The sequence below is a fragment of the Curcuma longa genome, chromosome 21 (genome assembly GCF_044706935.1).
Source record: "Curcuma longa cultivar G26 ecotype Majalengka, Jawa Barat chromosome 21, ITB_CL_G26_1.1, whole genome shotgun sequence".
Classification (NCBI taxonomy): domain Eukaryota; kingdom Viridiplantae; phylum Streptophyta; class Magnoliopsida; order Zingiberales; family Zingiberaceae; genus Curcuma; species Curcuma longa.
In genome coordinates, this window is record NC_133881.1 from 12,190,093 (window position 1) to 12,205,860 (window position 15,768).

Sequence of the window (15,768 nt, forward strand, 5' to 3'; positions counted from 1 at the left end):
GCCCTCCATGGTATCAACTATATGAATTATCGAACCAGAGATTCATGACTTTATATCATGTATGATAAAGTAAACCCCTTAAACAATCGCTCATGTATCATTTCTTCTTGCAAAGTTGTAACCTTTATCAGCATTCTTTTATAACACCTTTTCCCTTCGGTTTATAACACTTTTGATGAGCAACATGATAAGGACCTTCCATTTTCTCATCTTGTTTCTCATGCTTTAATCTCTTTGTTTTTTCCTTGAACATGCATGATCACAAGTTCATTAATAAAACCTAAAATTATAGAAGGATGTATTCGAGATGTAATTGTGTTATGCCATATCAGTCATATTTCATTCTCATAATGTAATATTCTTAATATTTACAAATGTTTTTTTAGTGAATTTTTCACCGCTAACAAACTCGCAGCTACTCGCGGCCTCTGCGAAATTGCTCGCACCAACTCTGCTGTGAACTCGATTTGCCAAATTAATTTCTTTTTTATTATTTTTTTTCTTTCCCACTTCTTTTTCATCTTTTCCTTTTATTTTCTTTGAGAATTTTTTTCCCTTTTGAGATTTTTTGTCCACTTTTGAATTCCTTTCCTTCAGCGTCATTCGTCATGTACAATTATGTCCATCTCAAAGAGATGGTTTGAAATTCTTCCAGCTTAGCCTGCAATTTAAAACTACTAATGATATTTTTACATATTTGAATCTATCACCTACTCCTCCCCTCTGCTCTACTATCGGTTTTTTGAAAACAATATTGTAAGATAAGATTACTTATAATAAAAAATTTCTTGTACCGGATTGCACTTTTAATCTATCATCCACTCCCACTTTTTTTATCTTAAAAAAAATCCTTTTTCAAAAAATATAATTAAAAAAAAAAAAACTTCATCCTTTCAAATAAGCAATATATAAACAATAATAAAAAAGGTATATATTTTTTATTTATACTATATCATCTAGGGGGTGATAATGGGTGGGTAGAAATTCAATTAAATTGAATAAATTAATTGAACTAATTAAATTTAAAATTTTAATTTAATTATTTTTAATTTTTAATTTTTAAAAAAATATTTATATAATTTAAAATTTTTATTTAATTAAATTAAATAAATTAAAATAAAAAATAAGTAATAAATTTTTAATTAAATAAATTTATAAATCTTTTATAATATTTAAAAAATTAATATTTTATTAATTTAATTTTTTTTAAAAATTAATCAAATTAATAAATTTAAAAATTTTTAATTTATTTAATTTATTTAATTTTGATTAATTCTATTTAATTTTAACCGAATACACAATTCTAAATATATCATAAGTTTCAAAAATTAAAAATAAAAAAAATCAAGATTAATAATCAATTAAAGTATGAGTTTTAAGAGTTTGGCTTTTCTTCAAATTATGGGTACTCTCACTCAGCTTAAATCACGGACGATGCAAGAATCGTCGTTTCATCTTTCACTAACGTGCCATGCGAAGGGACATCTCCCATCCACCAACTGGGAATCACTGAAGTCGACAAACAACTCGAGTCGCACTCTCTCACAATTCCAAATGGCAACATTTAATTACACAGCATGTTACACTGACGGTAAGGAACATATCGGTGTAAAATAGATGCTACGGAACATATAGATAGAGACTGCAAAGAAGGTTACAAAATAATGCGTGCGGCATTATATGGACTGCATCATTTTACACACTCAAGGTACCAGTTGCGCAGCAGAGCAACATATCAAGGAGGCTTTGTGTGTCGAACCGGCCCTAGAAGTGCAGTAGTAGCCAATGCATTTATGCGGCGGTCCTAGCTTTTGGGTTGGAGACCTTGGGCACGCTTAGGCCTCCACTCGGTTCGACCCCTCATGATCTCAGTACCAGATTCCAGACACAAAAGATGCTGGCACTCAATGCCAGGCTTAGCCGAATCACCTGCGTTGTCGTCGTCGTCGGATATAGCAGTGAGTGATTGCAGCACACTGCCCCACCCACACTCCCTCTTGTACTCCAGAGTCATGGTAGCGAGCTCATGACTCTCCAGAATTGTGATCGGTGCACTCTGCATTATTTCAGATCGTCAAAAGAGGTATAACTTGGACCATCACTTTAGATTCACAGACAATAAACAACCAGCATGTAGTGGGGCAAAGATAAAACTATTGGATGCAAGCGAATCGACTGTTCCATTAAATTAATTACAGAGATGTTGCAAGGAATGCTTAAAAAGGAACAGATCCAATAGCATCGTCATGTCATAATACTTGCATTAACCTAAACGATGCGATTGCACCGGCATGAAACAGATAACTTAAATTCCTTGGATGGCTAAAACAGTTACAAGATTCTAAGACAATAGTTTGCTGTGTGGAGATCCCTCACTGGCTATGTTTACCATAGACTGAGTGATTTCTTACTGTAACATACTGAAATATCACAGAATGAATTGAATATTCGACTCGTTGAATCATCAGAAACTATGTATGTTGCAGCTTAACAGAGACTGTCTAGGTCATTTCCGGGGCATCAAAAACGGTGATTTTTGGAACGTTTGCTTAAGGATTATAAAGTATTTAGATATTTAAGTAGATGCTTCGTGCACTTGCAATGCAAATTTGGTTTACTTTTGTCAGCAATAAGTTGATAAAATCAGCTAAATTACCTCAAGGATCCAACCGATATACTTGACATTGTTCACATGCTGATTGACATCCAAATCATTCCACCGAGGCTGGATTTAAAAGAAATGAATGACTATGAGCTAACTAAGAGAATGCACGGAAACACACAAAGCTAAAAAAAGCAGAAAAAATAATAACTAAATAACACAAGACTCACAGTCAGGCCTCTTTGAACATGGTCTGCAGTGTTAGCTTCAAGCTTCGGAAACTTTCTGCTATCCTCATCTAAAATAGGATCCCGGTCCATAAAATAGGAACCTATTTCTGCTCTAACTTCCTCTGGAATTTTAGACAATCTTCTGGTGTGCTTGTTCATCATCACCCACACACTGCAAAACAAAATCCAAAACAGAGAAAGAATGGATTTATACAAGACTTGCACAAAAAATTCAAGTCTGTTATGATGAAATCTCCAAACCTGGTTGCTTGCATAACAGTTTGTCCTGTTCGATAGTCACGAACATGCCAATCACGGCGCATCCCATTTTTCCCTGATGCAGCCACCCATGTATCTATTTCAACAACATCTTCCCTGAAAATAACAAGGTTGATAGAACTATGAATCCAAAGTTGATAAAGAAAATAGGAAAAAAAATACACAATGAGGTGAAGAACAGTACATGTAATGTTGGAGGAACTAAATATGGATAATATTTAGTGAAATTATGAGTCAATGTAAGATTTTAACTCAACTAACATGCAGAAAGTTAGATCAAATACCCTATTTGGATACCAATAATGGTTCAAGAGACTGGATAACAGCAAAAACTCAACAAAGACGTTAGAAGGTAAGCCATAACTTTAAAGAAATAAGACAAAAAAACAAATTGATAATGGTTCAAGAGTCTGAACAACAGCAAAAACTCAACAAAGAAGTTCGAGGTAACCACCATAACTTCAAAGAAATAAAAAAACAAATCCAGTAGGAAGCTAATCTAATAACCAATTAGCTTACGTTAAAAGTTACAAGTTGTACATAGGAGCAAACCAAGGTTTAAAATTTCGAGTCATACCAAAGTTTTTGTTTATGACCAAAACGGTAAAATTTAGGTACTGAATCGTGCTATGTCGATACAATTTCAGTACTTTTTAAAATATAAATATATTAATTAAAAATATTTTTATTAATATTTGATAATTTTTTCTAACAATTTGTTTCCTTCACCTTAAAGAGGTTTTTCTTGTTTATGTTTACCTTGCGGATAGATAGAGGAAAAAAATTTTAAGAATAGATAGAAGGAAAAAAAAACCATTGTTAAAGAGGTTTTTTTTTCTAACAATTTATTTACCCTTGCAAACGGATAAAGGAGAAAAACATTAACAACGGAGGGAAAAAATAACGATTCAAGGGGAAAAAATTAAAAGGGAAAATACGGGAAGGAATTTAAATTAACAATTACAAATGAAAATAAATAAATAAATTTTAAAAAAATAGAAATGAAAAAAATTAAATTTATAAATTTATAATAAAAAAATCAGAGGCAACCGCGACCTCGCAAAGGAGGTCGTGAGGTCATGATTGTATCCTCGACTCCGTAGAGGATGTCGGGAGGTCATGACTATCTCTACGACCTCGCGGAGGGCATCAAGAGGTCATGGCTATCTCCACAACCTCACAGTGGATGCCGTGGAATCACGCTTCATCAGCGACACGGTGCCAATGTCGATCCATGAGCGGAACAAAAAATTTTGCCCATGGTGACCAACACAATATTTGAACTGGAGCAAACACCTTAAACAAAAGTTTGAAAATAGGAATTATCAACCACAATTTCTCCTCAAATATCATAAATAAATTGTCTGATGTAGGAAAAAAAGCAATATCGGTGACAGCCTAAAAAAATGTTTCATACATTTATACAATTGCTTAGCTTGTAATATAATGGCAGTGAGGAACAGATTAAAACCAAATATTTTGTCAATAAGCCACTACAGACAAAAAAACATACCAGGAAGGATATTTCTCAACAAGAATCTGCATCTTGGCCACCACCCAAATCAAATTTCTCTTACTCATTTCAGGTGTACAACCATATCCATCACCCATGAGCCCGACACGCCTTACATGGTTGAGGGCAGTTTCCTGCATATAATAAATAGATAAAGTAGTAACCAACACTAGCAAAAACAAGAAACAAGTTGAACCAAGGTATTAGATTCCACTAAACCTGCAGATGATTCATTAAAGTCTCTATAGAAGCAGTTCTATCCACTCCTATTTCATATGACCTAATGCTGAAGTTCTGCCTGAAAACTAAACCATCCTGCATAATCTTTCCCAGCCCAAATGCATCAGCAAGCATATCAGGACGCCTAGGCTTCCAGTCAATCAGCGTAAACTGCTTCTCAGCAGCCAGGAAGATAGTTGTTATGGCAGCAAATAGAAAACTCCAGTCCGGAAGTTGGTTGTAAAATGTCCTTGCAGATGAAGGAGAATCTTCCTCAACTGTATGGGCCTCAGATTTCAGACTGGCCTTAGCAGGTGCTTGTGCCTTCACCCTCATGGCACCGGATGATAAGGTAGGCTTTGCTACAATGCCTCTGACACCCATGCTTTGAGGGCCATCACCAACAGGCAGTGATGCTTTAGCGGAAACCACTGATGAGGAAGATGAAGCGGGAAAGAAGGCCGAGGACGCCACAGACGCAACCATTCTTAAACCTTTTAACAGTTATATGAATAGCTTGAATTAGAAACATACAACATCTGAAGAGTCCAAAAGAAAGGAATTTCTATAGAGTAGTAAAATAAAAATTCAAGTAAGATGAAAGCACCCATGACAACGAAAAAAAATCGCCACCAACTTCTTGTGAAATAAAATTTACTGGATCTTCTTTCCCAAAGGTAGTAAGATGCGATTGATCGATCAAGCAGAAAAAGGGAATACATAGGAAAAACAAAAAACCAATCAACCAATTTAAGTTAAATTAATTCATCACTTCCTTGCAAAAATCAATCAGCATTATACCCTAACAATCGAAAAGAGAACCACAGCAAGACTACGAAAAGAGAGCAAACCAACAAGTGATCCTAGTGCAGGAAAAAGGGAATCGACGAAAAGTTCACCAGGAAGAAGAGACGAACTCCAACTGCCTCCACTGCTGAACAACAAAACAAATCGCCACGCAACCTCTTCCTCTTCCTGCTAGGGTTTGTGGCCTCGGGTTTGTCGATGATGCAGTGTTTGTCACCGGCTCACCCTGTCCCTATGTAACCCTGACCCTTTCAAATCAATAGACGCCGCGATCGGATCCCAGAAGAAGATCTTGACCTCTCATTTGTTTATAAATAAAACAAACCCCCACAAATATAGGAATAAATAAAAAATCAATTAAATTAAATTAATGGATAGAACAAATCGAATTTAAAATTTTAATTATTTTTTAAAAAATTAATTAATTCAGTTCATTAAAAAAATTTATTTAATTAAATTGAATAAACCAAATTAATTAAATTAACTAAAATAAAAAATAATTTTTAAAATTTTAAATAAATTTATAAATCTTTAACTAATTGATAAATTTTTTATAATATTTAAATAATTCAGTTATTTCGGTTAATTCGATCAAAAATTGAATTAATAAATTTTTTATCGGTTCAGTATTTGATTTTTATTTAAAAATTTAGTCAGTTCGATTTGTTTTAAAAAATTTGATTTGGTTCAATTTTGATTAATTCAATTCGGTTCAATTTGATTTTAACCGAATACTCACCCCTACACAAATATATACATATATTTACTTATAGAATCTATAAACTATACGTCATATATTTATAGATATTTTTTTCATATATATTTATAGAAAATACATTTACAATTATGAAATAAATTATACTTTATTAATATTATTTTTTTATTATAGTAAAGGGTATGATAGCAGCCAACTCAACTATATCCAAGAGATTATTTTTCTTACTAATTTTTACTTGTATATATAGTTAACTATTTGAGTTAATGGAAAATATATTTGTCGAGTATATACAAGTAAATAAAAGAAATATTAAGAATTTATCTTAATTATTCATAGTATTCTTCTTTAATGATATTTAATTATTATATTTTAATTATCAAGTTTATAATATTATAGAAATATTGTAAGTAATAGAGCGATAATATTATTTCATTCGATCCATGTTTTGGCTTATTATACATGTCTAAATTATTTATCCGAGGCTATAATATAATGATAAGAAATAGGATGAGTTCTTTAAATAATAAAGATTTAAATTTCACCTAAGGAGTTTTAAATTTTTTTTAATATTAGACTCGTTCGATAAGATTCATCTGTACTTTTTGATTTATTCTGATAGTTTGATTTATCTCTGAGAATGATCAATAGAAAATTTATATGAAATCAGATAAATTATTTATAAGATTAATCTGAATAGTTAGATAGATGAATTATCAGTATTATTTAATTTGTTTGATTTTTTGAATTCGTTGGACCTATCTGATCATTTTAATTTGTCTAATCAGCTGTCTCAGCTCACTTAATCAAATCAACAATAAATATAAAAGCTAAGTCAGTTCTCATGAAAATGAAATTAAGCTTAATTAAATGATGATAATGAAATCCATTTCCCTCCCTAAATTGACATGGAACGATTCAACACAAACCTACATTACTATTTATATTACTGTTGGTTAATATATTGTTTTTTTTGTTTGATAATTTAGATAGCTAAGCTTTCGATTCAATTAATCCTAGAGGTGCACGATTTTTCCGTTCATCAAATAAATTTTAAAGTGAAGTGATTCCTAGATTTTTGAGTGCTGCGGACGTAATTACCTTGCATGAGAATCGAATCTTAGTTGTCAAGAGATCATTGGACGTCTTATAGTTTTCTGTATAAAGGTGGAATTCGCCACATTAGCGGCTCTACATGATCGGCCATATGACCATTTATGAGGAGGTAAATCGGGAAACTGTAGTTGGTCACGACGCAGGAGGGTATTGTCTGGCTTCGCCAGGATTCGAACCCTTGCCCTCTTCTGCAACTCTGCTGCGTTGTAACCAACTTAGCTATGCTCTGAAGGCGTTAGACGTCTTATAGTTGAACCATGCCGGGGGTATCATTAATATATTATCACTAATAGATGCAAGTTCACATCAATTTAATTGATGTGCGACTACACATGAGGTAGCTATTTGGGTTATTGAATTAAGCTGCCAACCATATATACGTGACATAATGATACTGATTGAGGCATATCGAATCTTTTTTGCCATAATAAAAAGAGGAAAGATGACATCTAACAAACTCCAAGCTTTGTTTTTATCAATCTATTAAGTCGGTCGATCGAAAATGATAAGAATCGTAGGAGTTTAGATTTATTCACTGTGTTTATATTTGTAAATATATTATTTTATACGTGTGAATTTGAGTCGACTCATGTATGTAGGGTTGTAAGTGGATCAAATGTTAGTGAAGAAATTTAATGTTCAACTTAGTAAGAGTTTAGAATTTAATGAGTAAGTACTTGATGATCGAAATGAAATTGATGAATGAAGAATGTATGTGAAATTCTAAAACCCCAAGGAAGGTTTCTAGTAAAACATTATATTACCTATTTGAGTATTGTAAAATCATCAAATATTTTTTATGAATAAGTATTTAATATCCTTTATACAATGAAAATATCAACGAAGATAATAAATAACTTTTAAGGGGTGTTTGGTTGGGGTTATTGTTAATAACTTTCAAGTTATGATTGATTCTTAAGTAATATATAGCATCATCGTCACATCAATAAATGGATTATAACCTGGAAATATGATTACCTTGGCAGTAAAAGGTTTTCTATGATTTCGGAGGTTAATGAAAATTTTTTCCATGATTAATCTTCGAGAAATATACGGTGAAACATAATTGAAACTGAATTAATTAATTCAATAAATTTAAATTTAAATTTTTAAAAATAAAATTAATGAATCATATTTATTAATTTAATGAATTATTTTATTAAATATATATAAATTTATTTTAAATTTTTAAAAATAACATTAACAAATTATATTTATCAACTAACAAATTATTTTATTAAAATAAAATTAACAAAATATATTTATTAATTTAATAAATTATTTTATTAATATATATATTTATTTATTTTAAATTTACAAAATAAAATTACTAAATTATATTTATTAATTTAATAAATTATTTTATTAAAATAATTATTTTAATGAATTACTTTATAAAAATATATATAAATTTATTTTAAATTTTTAAAAATAAAATTAATGAATTATATTTATTAATTTAACAAATTATTTCATTAAAATAAAATTAATGAATTATATTTATTAATTTAATAAAATAATTATTAAAATAATTATTTTATTAAAATATATTTATTTATTTATTTATTTTAAATTTTAAAAAATAAAATTAATGAATTATATTTATTAATTTAATGAATTGTTTTATTAAAATAATTATTTTAATGAATTATTTTATTAAAAATATATAAATTTATTTTAAATTCTAAAAAAATTAAATTAACAAATTAAATTTATTAATTTAATAAATTATTTTATTAAAATAATTATTTTGATGAATTATTTTATTGAAAATATATAAATTAATTTTAAATTTAAAAATTATTTATTTTTTATATATTATTAATTTATTATCATCATTAATATTATTAATATTATTAATTTAATTTATTCTAAAAATAAATTAAATTAAGGGTAATATAGTAAATATTAAATTGGTTATTTTTTATTCTTTTTAAATAAATAAGTTAAACCAAATAATATATATTATGTTATATTTTAAACCTCGTAACCTTGTTTATGTAATCACATAACTAAGGTTATATATGATAACTTAAATCAAACACAGCCTTAATATCTCAAAATATCCACGAGTAGATAATAATATCTTAGTGTTATAATATCACCAAACACTTTATTAGGTAAATGTTTGATGGCCTATATGCAATAAAAAATATTGGGCAAAAATCAAGAAAGTGTCCTTTTAATTTTCTAAATCGTCAAAGAGACGCCCGCGTCTCACTTTAATTTTTTTATCAAAAGGATTCTCTCATGTAAAATAACACAACTATCAAGAGTATTTATTTAAATCTAAAAGGTGCACTTAGTTGTCATGGGGCATAGTCACTCTTGGGCTAGGGTGGCTCCAGTCCCACACATTTTTTTTTTCAAAAAAACTTAATACCTTTTGATTTTTTTTTCAATCCCACGATAAACTCATTGGTCATTCTTGTCAAGTTGACTGCCAAATTTTCATTTTAGCTACGACCTAGCCCAAAGGTGGCTCCCCCCTACCGTCAACCCCTTGCCCTTCAAATTTTCGACCAATTGCCGTAAAAAAAACTATCGAAAAAGGGCGTTTGATCCTAACCCAAATCATATTGCATCAATTTGTGACTTGAATCAAAATATTTAAGCAAGTAATGGTGAAAAACAAGCATAGTTCATGCAAGTCGTACGCGAGCTATTCTCCTTCGATTTCATGTCATCGGCAATTTCCTAGAATTTAGATCACAGGTTGTGTGTATTTAAACCCTAGGAAGATTTCCAATCAAACTGATCGTGACTACTACCTCCCTTCGAGTTTCTGACCGCAATTTAGGCAAAAGTACTTCGTGACCGTCTTACTCTAATCAAATTTTCTTTAATTTTGAGGAGTTTTCAACTCGATTTCAAATCCTTGGTTTGTGTTTTTTAGTTGCCGATTGTTAGAAATTTTGCCCACTCGATTTAGCTGTGGTTTTGAGAGTTTGGAAGCTCGATTCCAACTTATATTGATCAATTTGGGAGCTACCTCAAGTAAGAATTTTACCTATTTGTGACTCATATATCACACTAATATTGTTTATTGGTTGATTTATTATTGTAGGTTCTGAAATTGTGTGCTTTTGTGGTAAAATTAGACAACTTTAAAATTATATCAAATATTTAGTTGTGATTATTTGAATTGCGGTGATATTGGGCGTTGATGTTTATGAAATTTCAAGTTTGAATTTTTTACCTAAAAATTATTATTCTGAATTTTAGGAAAATAATCCATTATGATATTTAAGAATTATTGATATTATAATTATTATTGGGCTTGTATTGTGAATTTTTTAGTTAACAATAATCAGAAGTTGAATAATTATGAAATTTAGAAAATAAATTTTTTATTGAAAGTTTTTTGAATTATTTGATTTTTCTAGTTAGGTAATTTTTATATTTATTCACTTTAATATAGGAAACTCAAGGAATAAAAAAAGAAAAATTATTAACTAATTTTTTAAATCAAAAGAACAGACATCGACAAGCCAGGATATTCTCCATCCAATATTTTAATCTCAAATTTCAGTGATCAACAATCTAACAAATATCCTAGAATTGATATTGATATCGATTCTCTTTAACTTGATCTGGCATTATGTACTTCAATGTTGAAATATCTTATTAATCAAAGGAATGAAATTAGACGAGCTTATAATAAGATGGGTCATATCAATCTATTAAGAATGAGTATCCGCTGATCAAATTCGAAAGTCAAAATCGGAGATTCCAAAGTCATTAGTTTAAGAAATTTACTTGGTTAGACTACTTTTCTTTAAAAAAATGTTTCATTTTGCTTTCTATGCTTCTTGTTTGAACATAAACATCCTCGCAATCTTGGATGGATTCAAATATTAGAAGCGAGTTAATGATATAGATAGATGCTCATTTTTGATGCATATAAAATCCCTTCATCACATAACAATGTTGTTAAATATCTTGATAATTTGACGAACATACCTCATTATATTGATAAAATGACAAATGCACAATCTTGAGAAGAAAAGCAAAAGAACATATTACAACTTACAACAACTATTGAAAAAGCATTTGATGGCTTACTTTGCAAGCATGTGCATTTAAAGGACATGATAGATCCATATCTTCTAATAACCATGAAAAATTTATCTAGATGATAAAATTTATAAGAAAAATGAATGAGAGTATTGGGGATATCGTCTTAGAGAAAACTTCAAAAAATGCAAAATATATTTCATCAAATATTTAGAAATATATTTTGAATATTCTTGTCAACCAAGTGAAAATCAAGATTTGTAAAAAAATCAAGGATGCAAAATTCTATATTTTAGTTGATGAAGCAAGAGATACATTTAACAAGAGCATATGACTATTATATTAAGATTTATGGATATTGATGATTTTTTTACTAGAATGGTTCTTTGCCACATGTGACTGATACAACTACTGCAACACTTAAGAAAAATTATTTAATGCTCTTAGTCGTTATGACTTGCATATCCACAACATGTTGCAGAAAAGGATATGATAATGTTAGCAATATGAGTAGCTCTTAGAATGATTACATTCTTTTTTCTTAAAAGATTTTTCATGTGCATATTATGTACATTATTTCACTCATCGACTTTCAACTAGCATTAACTACACCGGCTGAAAAAGAGGCATTCATTTGGTTATTCTTTTCAAAATTGAATTCCATTTGTAATATCATTAACACATCTTCTAAACGTCATGTTGAATTACATTCTGCTCAAAGCATTGAAGTTGTGCATATGGTAACTACTGGTGAGCGTGATGTTGCTAGAGGATGTAATCAAATTGAAAATTTGCTTCAGCCTAGAGTGACTCATTGAAGTTCTAATTTTGACTCAATTTGTAGCATAATTGATATATATAACTCTGTGATTACTATATTAGAAAATATGGTGAATGATAGGTCTTCTAACTACATAGGTGGTGAAGCTAGTGGTTTGTTGACTGAGATGAAGTCTTTTGATTTCATATTCATAATACCCTTGATGCAAAAGATAATGGGGATAACAAATTTGTAGAATCTTTTTGGCGCTAGAGGGGGTGAATAACATAAGTTGTCTTTTCGTCTTTCTTTTATTTTCTATCAGAGTTGTTAGCAGCACAACGGAATAAAAAAAATAAACACTACATCAAGAGACAAGATTCAATGTGGTTCAGCACCCTCTAAGTCCCTACTCCACCTATGCACTCAATCATGAAGCTACTAGTTTCTTTCTCCTTTCCGAATACGTTCCAGAGGCGGAGAAACTTCATACAGATTCGTAAGGCACAAACAAGATAATAAAGAATGTAGTAATAAGAAATGACATAAACAAACTTGTGGATCTGTCTGGAAGTCCTGAGTGCGACGATATTCGTCCTGGATCTTCCTGGATCACACGGACAAAACTTGGATGATCTTTTCAAGCACTAGAATGAGAAGAGTTGATTGCAGTTGTTGTGTGAAGAGGTTGCCTTGAGTCCTTTTTTATACAGCTAGTCCGCTGACTCAACTGTGAACTCGATCCTCTTCGGACTAAGTTTTGACCCTCTGCTCGATTGAAGACCCTCCATGTTAGTACCGATGAAATTAAAATATCTCCACAATGGTATGATATTATCTACTTTGGGCTTAAATCTTCATGGCTTTGTTCTTGGACTCTCCCCAAAAGGTCTCATACTAATGGAGATACTTTCCATCCTTTTAACCTCATGATCTTTTCCATGTACTTTAGATGTGAGACTATGTTTGCACCCTTGCAACCCAACAATCCCCCCCTCAAACAAAAGACCACAGGTCCCCCTCAACGTCGTTTTTGATGTCTGAATCCTCGACCCATCAGGACTTTTTGCCCTTCGGTCCATCCGACCTACTAGGACTTCCCACCTAGCCGCAACTAGGATTTTTGCCCCTCGGTCCATCCGACCTACTAGGACTTCCCACCTAATCGCAACTAGGACTTTTTGCCCCTCGATCTATCCGACCTACTAGGACTTCTCACCTGGTGTCTGGTCCTCTTGATTCAGACACGGAAGCACCCACTTCTTTTGTTTTAAGGTTCAAACCACATGGTTAGATCTGGATCATGACTCATCCGGCGGTTAGTCTAGTGAAGAGCGGTCTTGCTCTGATACCACTTGTTAGTACCGATGGAATCAAAATATCTCTACAATGGTATGATATTGTCCACTTTGGGCCTAAACCCTAATGGCTTTGTTCTTGGGCTCTCCCCAAAAGGCCTCATACCAATGGAGATACTTTCTATCCTTTTAACCCCATTATCTTTTCCATGTGCTTTAGATGTGAGACTATGTTTGCACCCTTGCAACCCAACACTCCAGTCACCTGAAGCTTAGTTAAAACTTATCTAATGATTGTTCCGCTCGAACCCGATCAGGTTGCCTTTCGATAGACTAGACTTTTGGTTGATCGGGCTACCTTCTAGTTGACTGGATTGCCTTTTGGTCGACCGGACCATGAATCTGATGACTCGGACCATTTCCTAACTAGTTCCACTTGAGCTTTCGTCCGATTGCTATTTCTTGTAAAACAAATAAGCAAACATCAAACAAAATATGCAAGACCTAGTATTTAGTTTACCTAACCTACTAGGCTCACTTGCTTGCAAGACTTCTCTATTTGCCAAGTGTTCAGCTTCCAACTGATCCTCTTAAACTTAACTTAGTTGTAGTTCCCAACTAGGTCTTCCCATGCCTAACCTCACTAGGACTTTCACTACCTAGTTCCCAACCAAGACTTTCACCGTCTAATTTCCAACTAGGGCTTCCACTACCTAGTTCTCAATTAGGACTTTCTTTTGTCTAGTTTCACTAGGATTTACATTGCCTAGTTCCGCTAAGTCTTTCCACCAACCTGCCAAGTATCTGATCTTACTTGGACTTCTCACTCACTTTCAAGTTCAAGTCAACCTTGACTTGCTTAGACTCTACACTCACCATAATCAAGTCTTTTGGTCACTCTTGATCAAATTTCTTTAAATATATTAGTCAAATCAAACTATCAAAATCTTGGAAGTCGATTGCACCAACAAAATATACTTTATCGAGCATTGCAAGAGAAATCTTTAGACATTTTAAATGCAATAGACTACGTTTCAACTATTAAAAGTTTGTTTCACTTTTTCTTCTTTGTTTCACTTTTTCTTCTGCAAGTCTGCCAGCTATGCCTCGGGGGCAAAATAAATAGGAAGTAAAATGTCCAAAGCGGGATTTGAACCCGCGACCTATAGGAATCTGCAACTCTTAAGATGTTTCCAATGACCAAAGGGCACCAACAAGGGTGTGCTATTAAAAGTTTGTTTCACACTTTGAGAGGAGAAGGATTTGTTCTTCTACTTAGTTATGTGAAAGAAGTTTGTGCCAAATATGACACTGAGATACTTTAAATGGAATTCATTATAAATCTACTATAAACCATTCTTGTCAACAAAATGATTCAATCACAGTTGAGCACTACTATCGATTTGTTCAAGCGTTGCATGCATATACTACATAGGTTTTGAACTCTAATTGTTTGAGAAAAATACCTTGTCTTTTACCACCACACCATGCCCTTGGGGCGATTTATTTGTGTTCTATATAATGTGTGCATTGAGTTATGTGGAGATTTGACGGGATGCGCATGAATTTTGCTCGGTTCAATGGCTCAATATTTGTTGAAAAATAGAGAAGGATGGAATGAGTTGTTTAAGGGACCACGAGACTAGAAGCATTGAAGTCATAATGCTAATAACAATGGAGATAAGGTGGTAGATGACACTTGAAAAATGACATGAAGAGCTAGTTGCGAGTTTGATGCATTCAAGAGATGAATAATCTAATGGAAAGATGACCTCAATGACAAAATCAAGTTGTATTTGATAACCTCTTAAGCGAGTCATGAGAGGGAGTGACAATTAGTTTAAAACCCAATTGAAAATTGATTTCAATTGATCTTGAACTAAGTTAATTAGGGAGTCGATTAGTCGATCGATTAACTTTATAGTTGATTGGTAAATCGATTAAGTTACTGTTCAATTTTTTTCCTTAAAAAAAACCATTTGAAGAAGATCAATTAGCTCTTCATAAACACCATTAAATCAGGATTAGGATTTATAAGTTTGAATAATTTTTCATAAAATAATTTAAATTTAAATTTATATTATTTTGAAAAGGGTGGTCACAGCAGGCCAATTCAAAAGGGTGCATTGAAGCCCACTTTGCTAGTAGGAGGCCACCAGGGCCTTTGATGGGGACTAGCCGAGCCCTCGATGACCGCGACGCGAGCGGCAGG

The 15,768-nt window shown here is 31.8% G+C and overlaps 1 protein-coding gene across 1 annotated transcript; it reads right to left on the reverse strand.

The window, feature by feature from the left end:
• Positions 1 to 1,545: 1,545 nt before the first annotated feature.
• Positions 1,546 to 5,841, reverse strand: LOC141814544 (palmitoyl-acyl carrier protein thioesterase, chloroplastic-like). Its single transcript, XM_074702495.1, has 7 exons — positions 5,743 to 5,841; positions 4,844 to 5,337; positions 4,625 to 4,758; positions 3,094 to 3,207; positions 2,833 to 3,004; positions 2,657 to 2,725; positions 1,546 to 2,056 (listed from the first exon to the last, which is right to left on the reverse strand). Exons 2-7 carry the CDS (start codon positions 5,327 to 5,329, stop codon positions 1,805 to 1,807), a joined length of 1,227 nt encoding a protein of 408 aa, XP_074558596.1. The 5' UTR covers positions 5,330 to 5,337; positions 5,743 to 5,841; the 3' UTR covers positions 1,546 to 1,804.
• Between the last annotated feature and the right edge of the window lie 9,927 nt (positions 5,842 to 15,768).

Excerpts from the sequence above, each read along its gene's own strand:
- LOC141814544 (XM_074702495.1), bottom strand. The coding sequence starts at position 5,329 with ATGGTTGCGTCTGTGGCGTCCTCGGCCTTCTTTCCCGCTTCATCTTCC. Across the intron at positions 3,208-4,624 it reads GTTGAGAAATATCCTTCCTG|GGAAGATGTTGTTGAAATAG; the intron begins GTATGTTTTTTT and ends TGTTATTTTCAG. Across the intron at positions 3,005-3,093 it reads ACTGTTATGCAAGCAACCAG|TGTGTGGGTGATGATGAACA; the intron begins GTTTGGAGATTT and ends TTTGTTTTGCAG.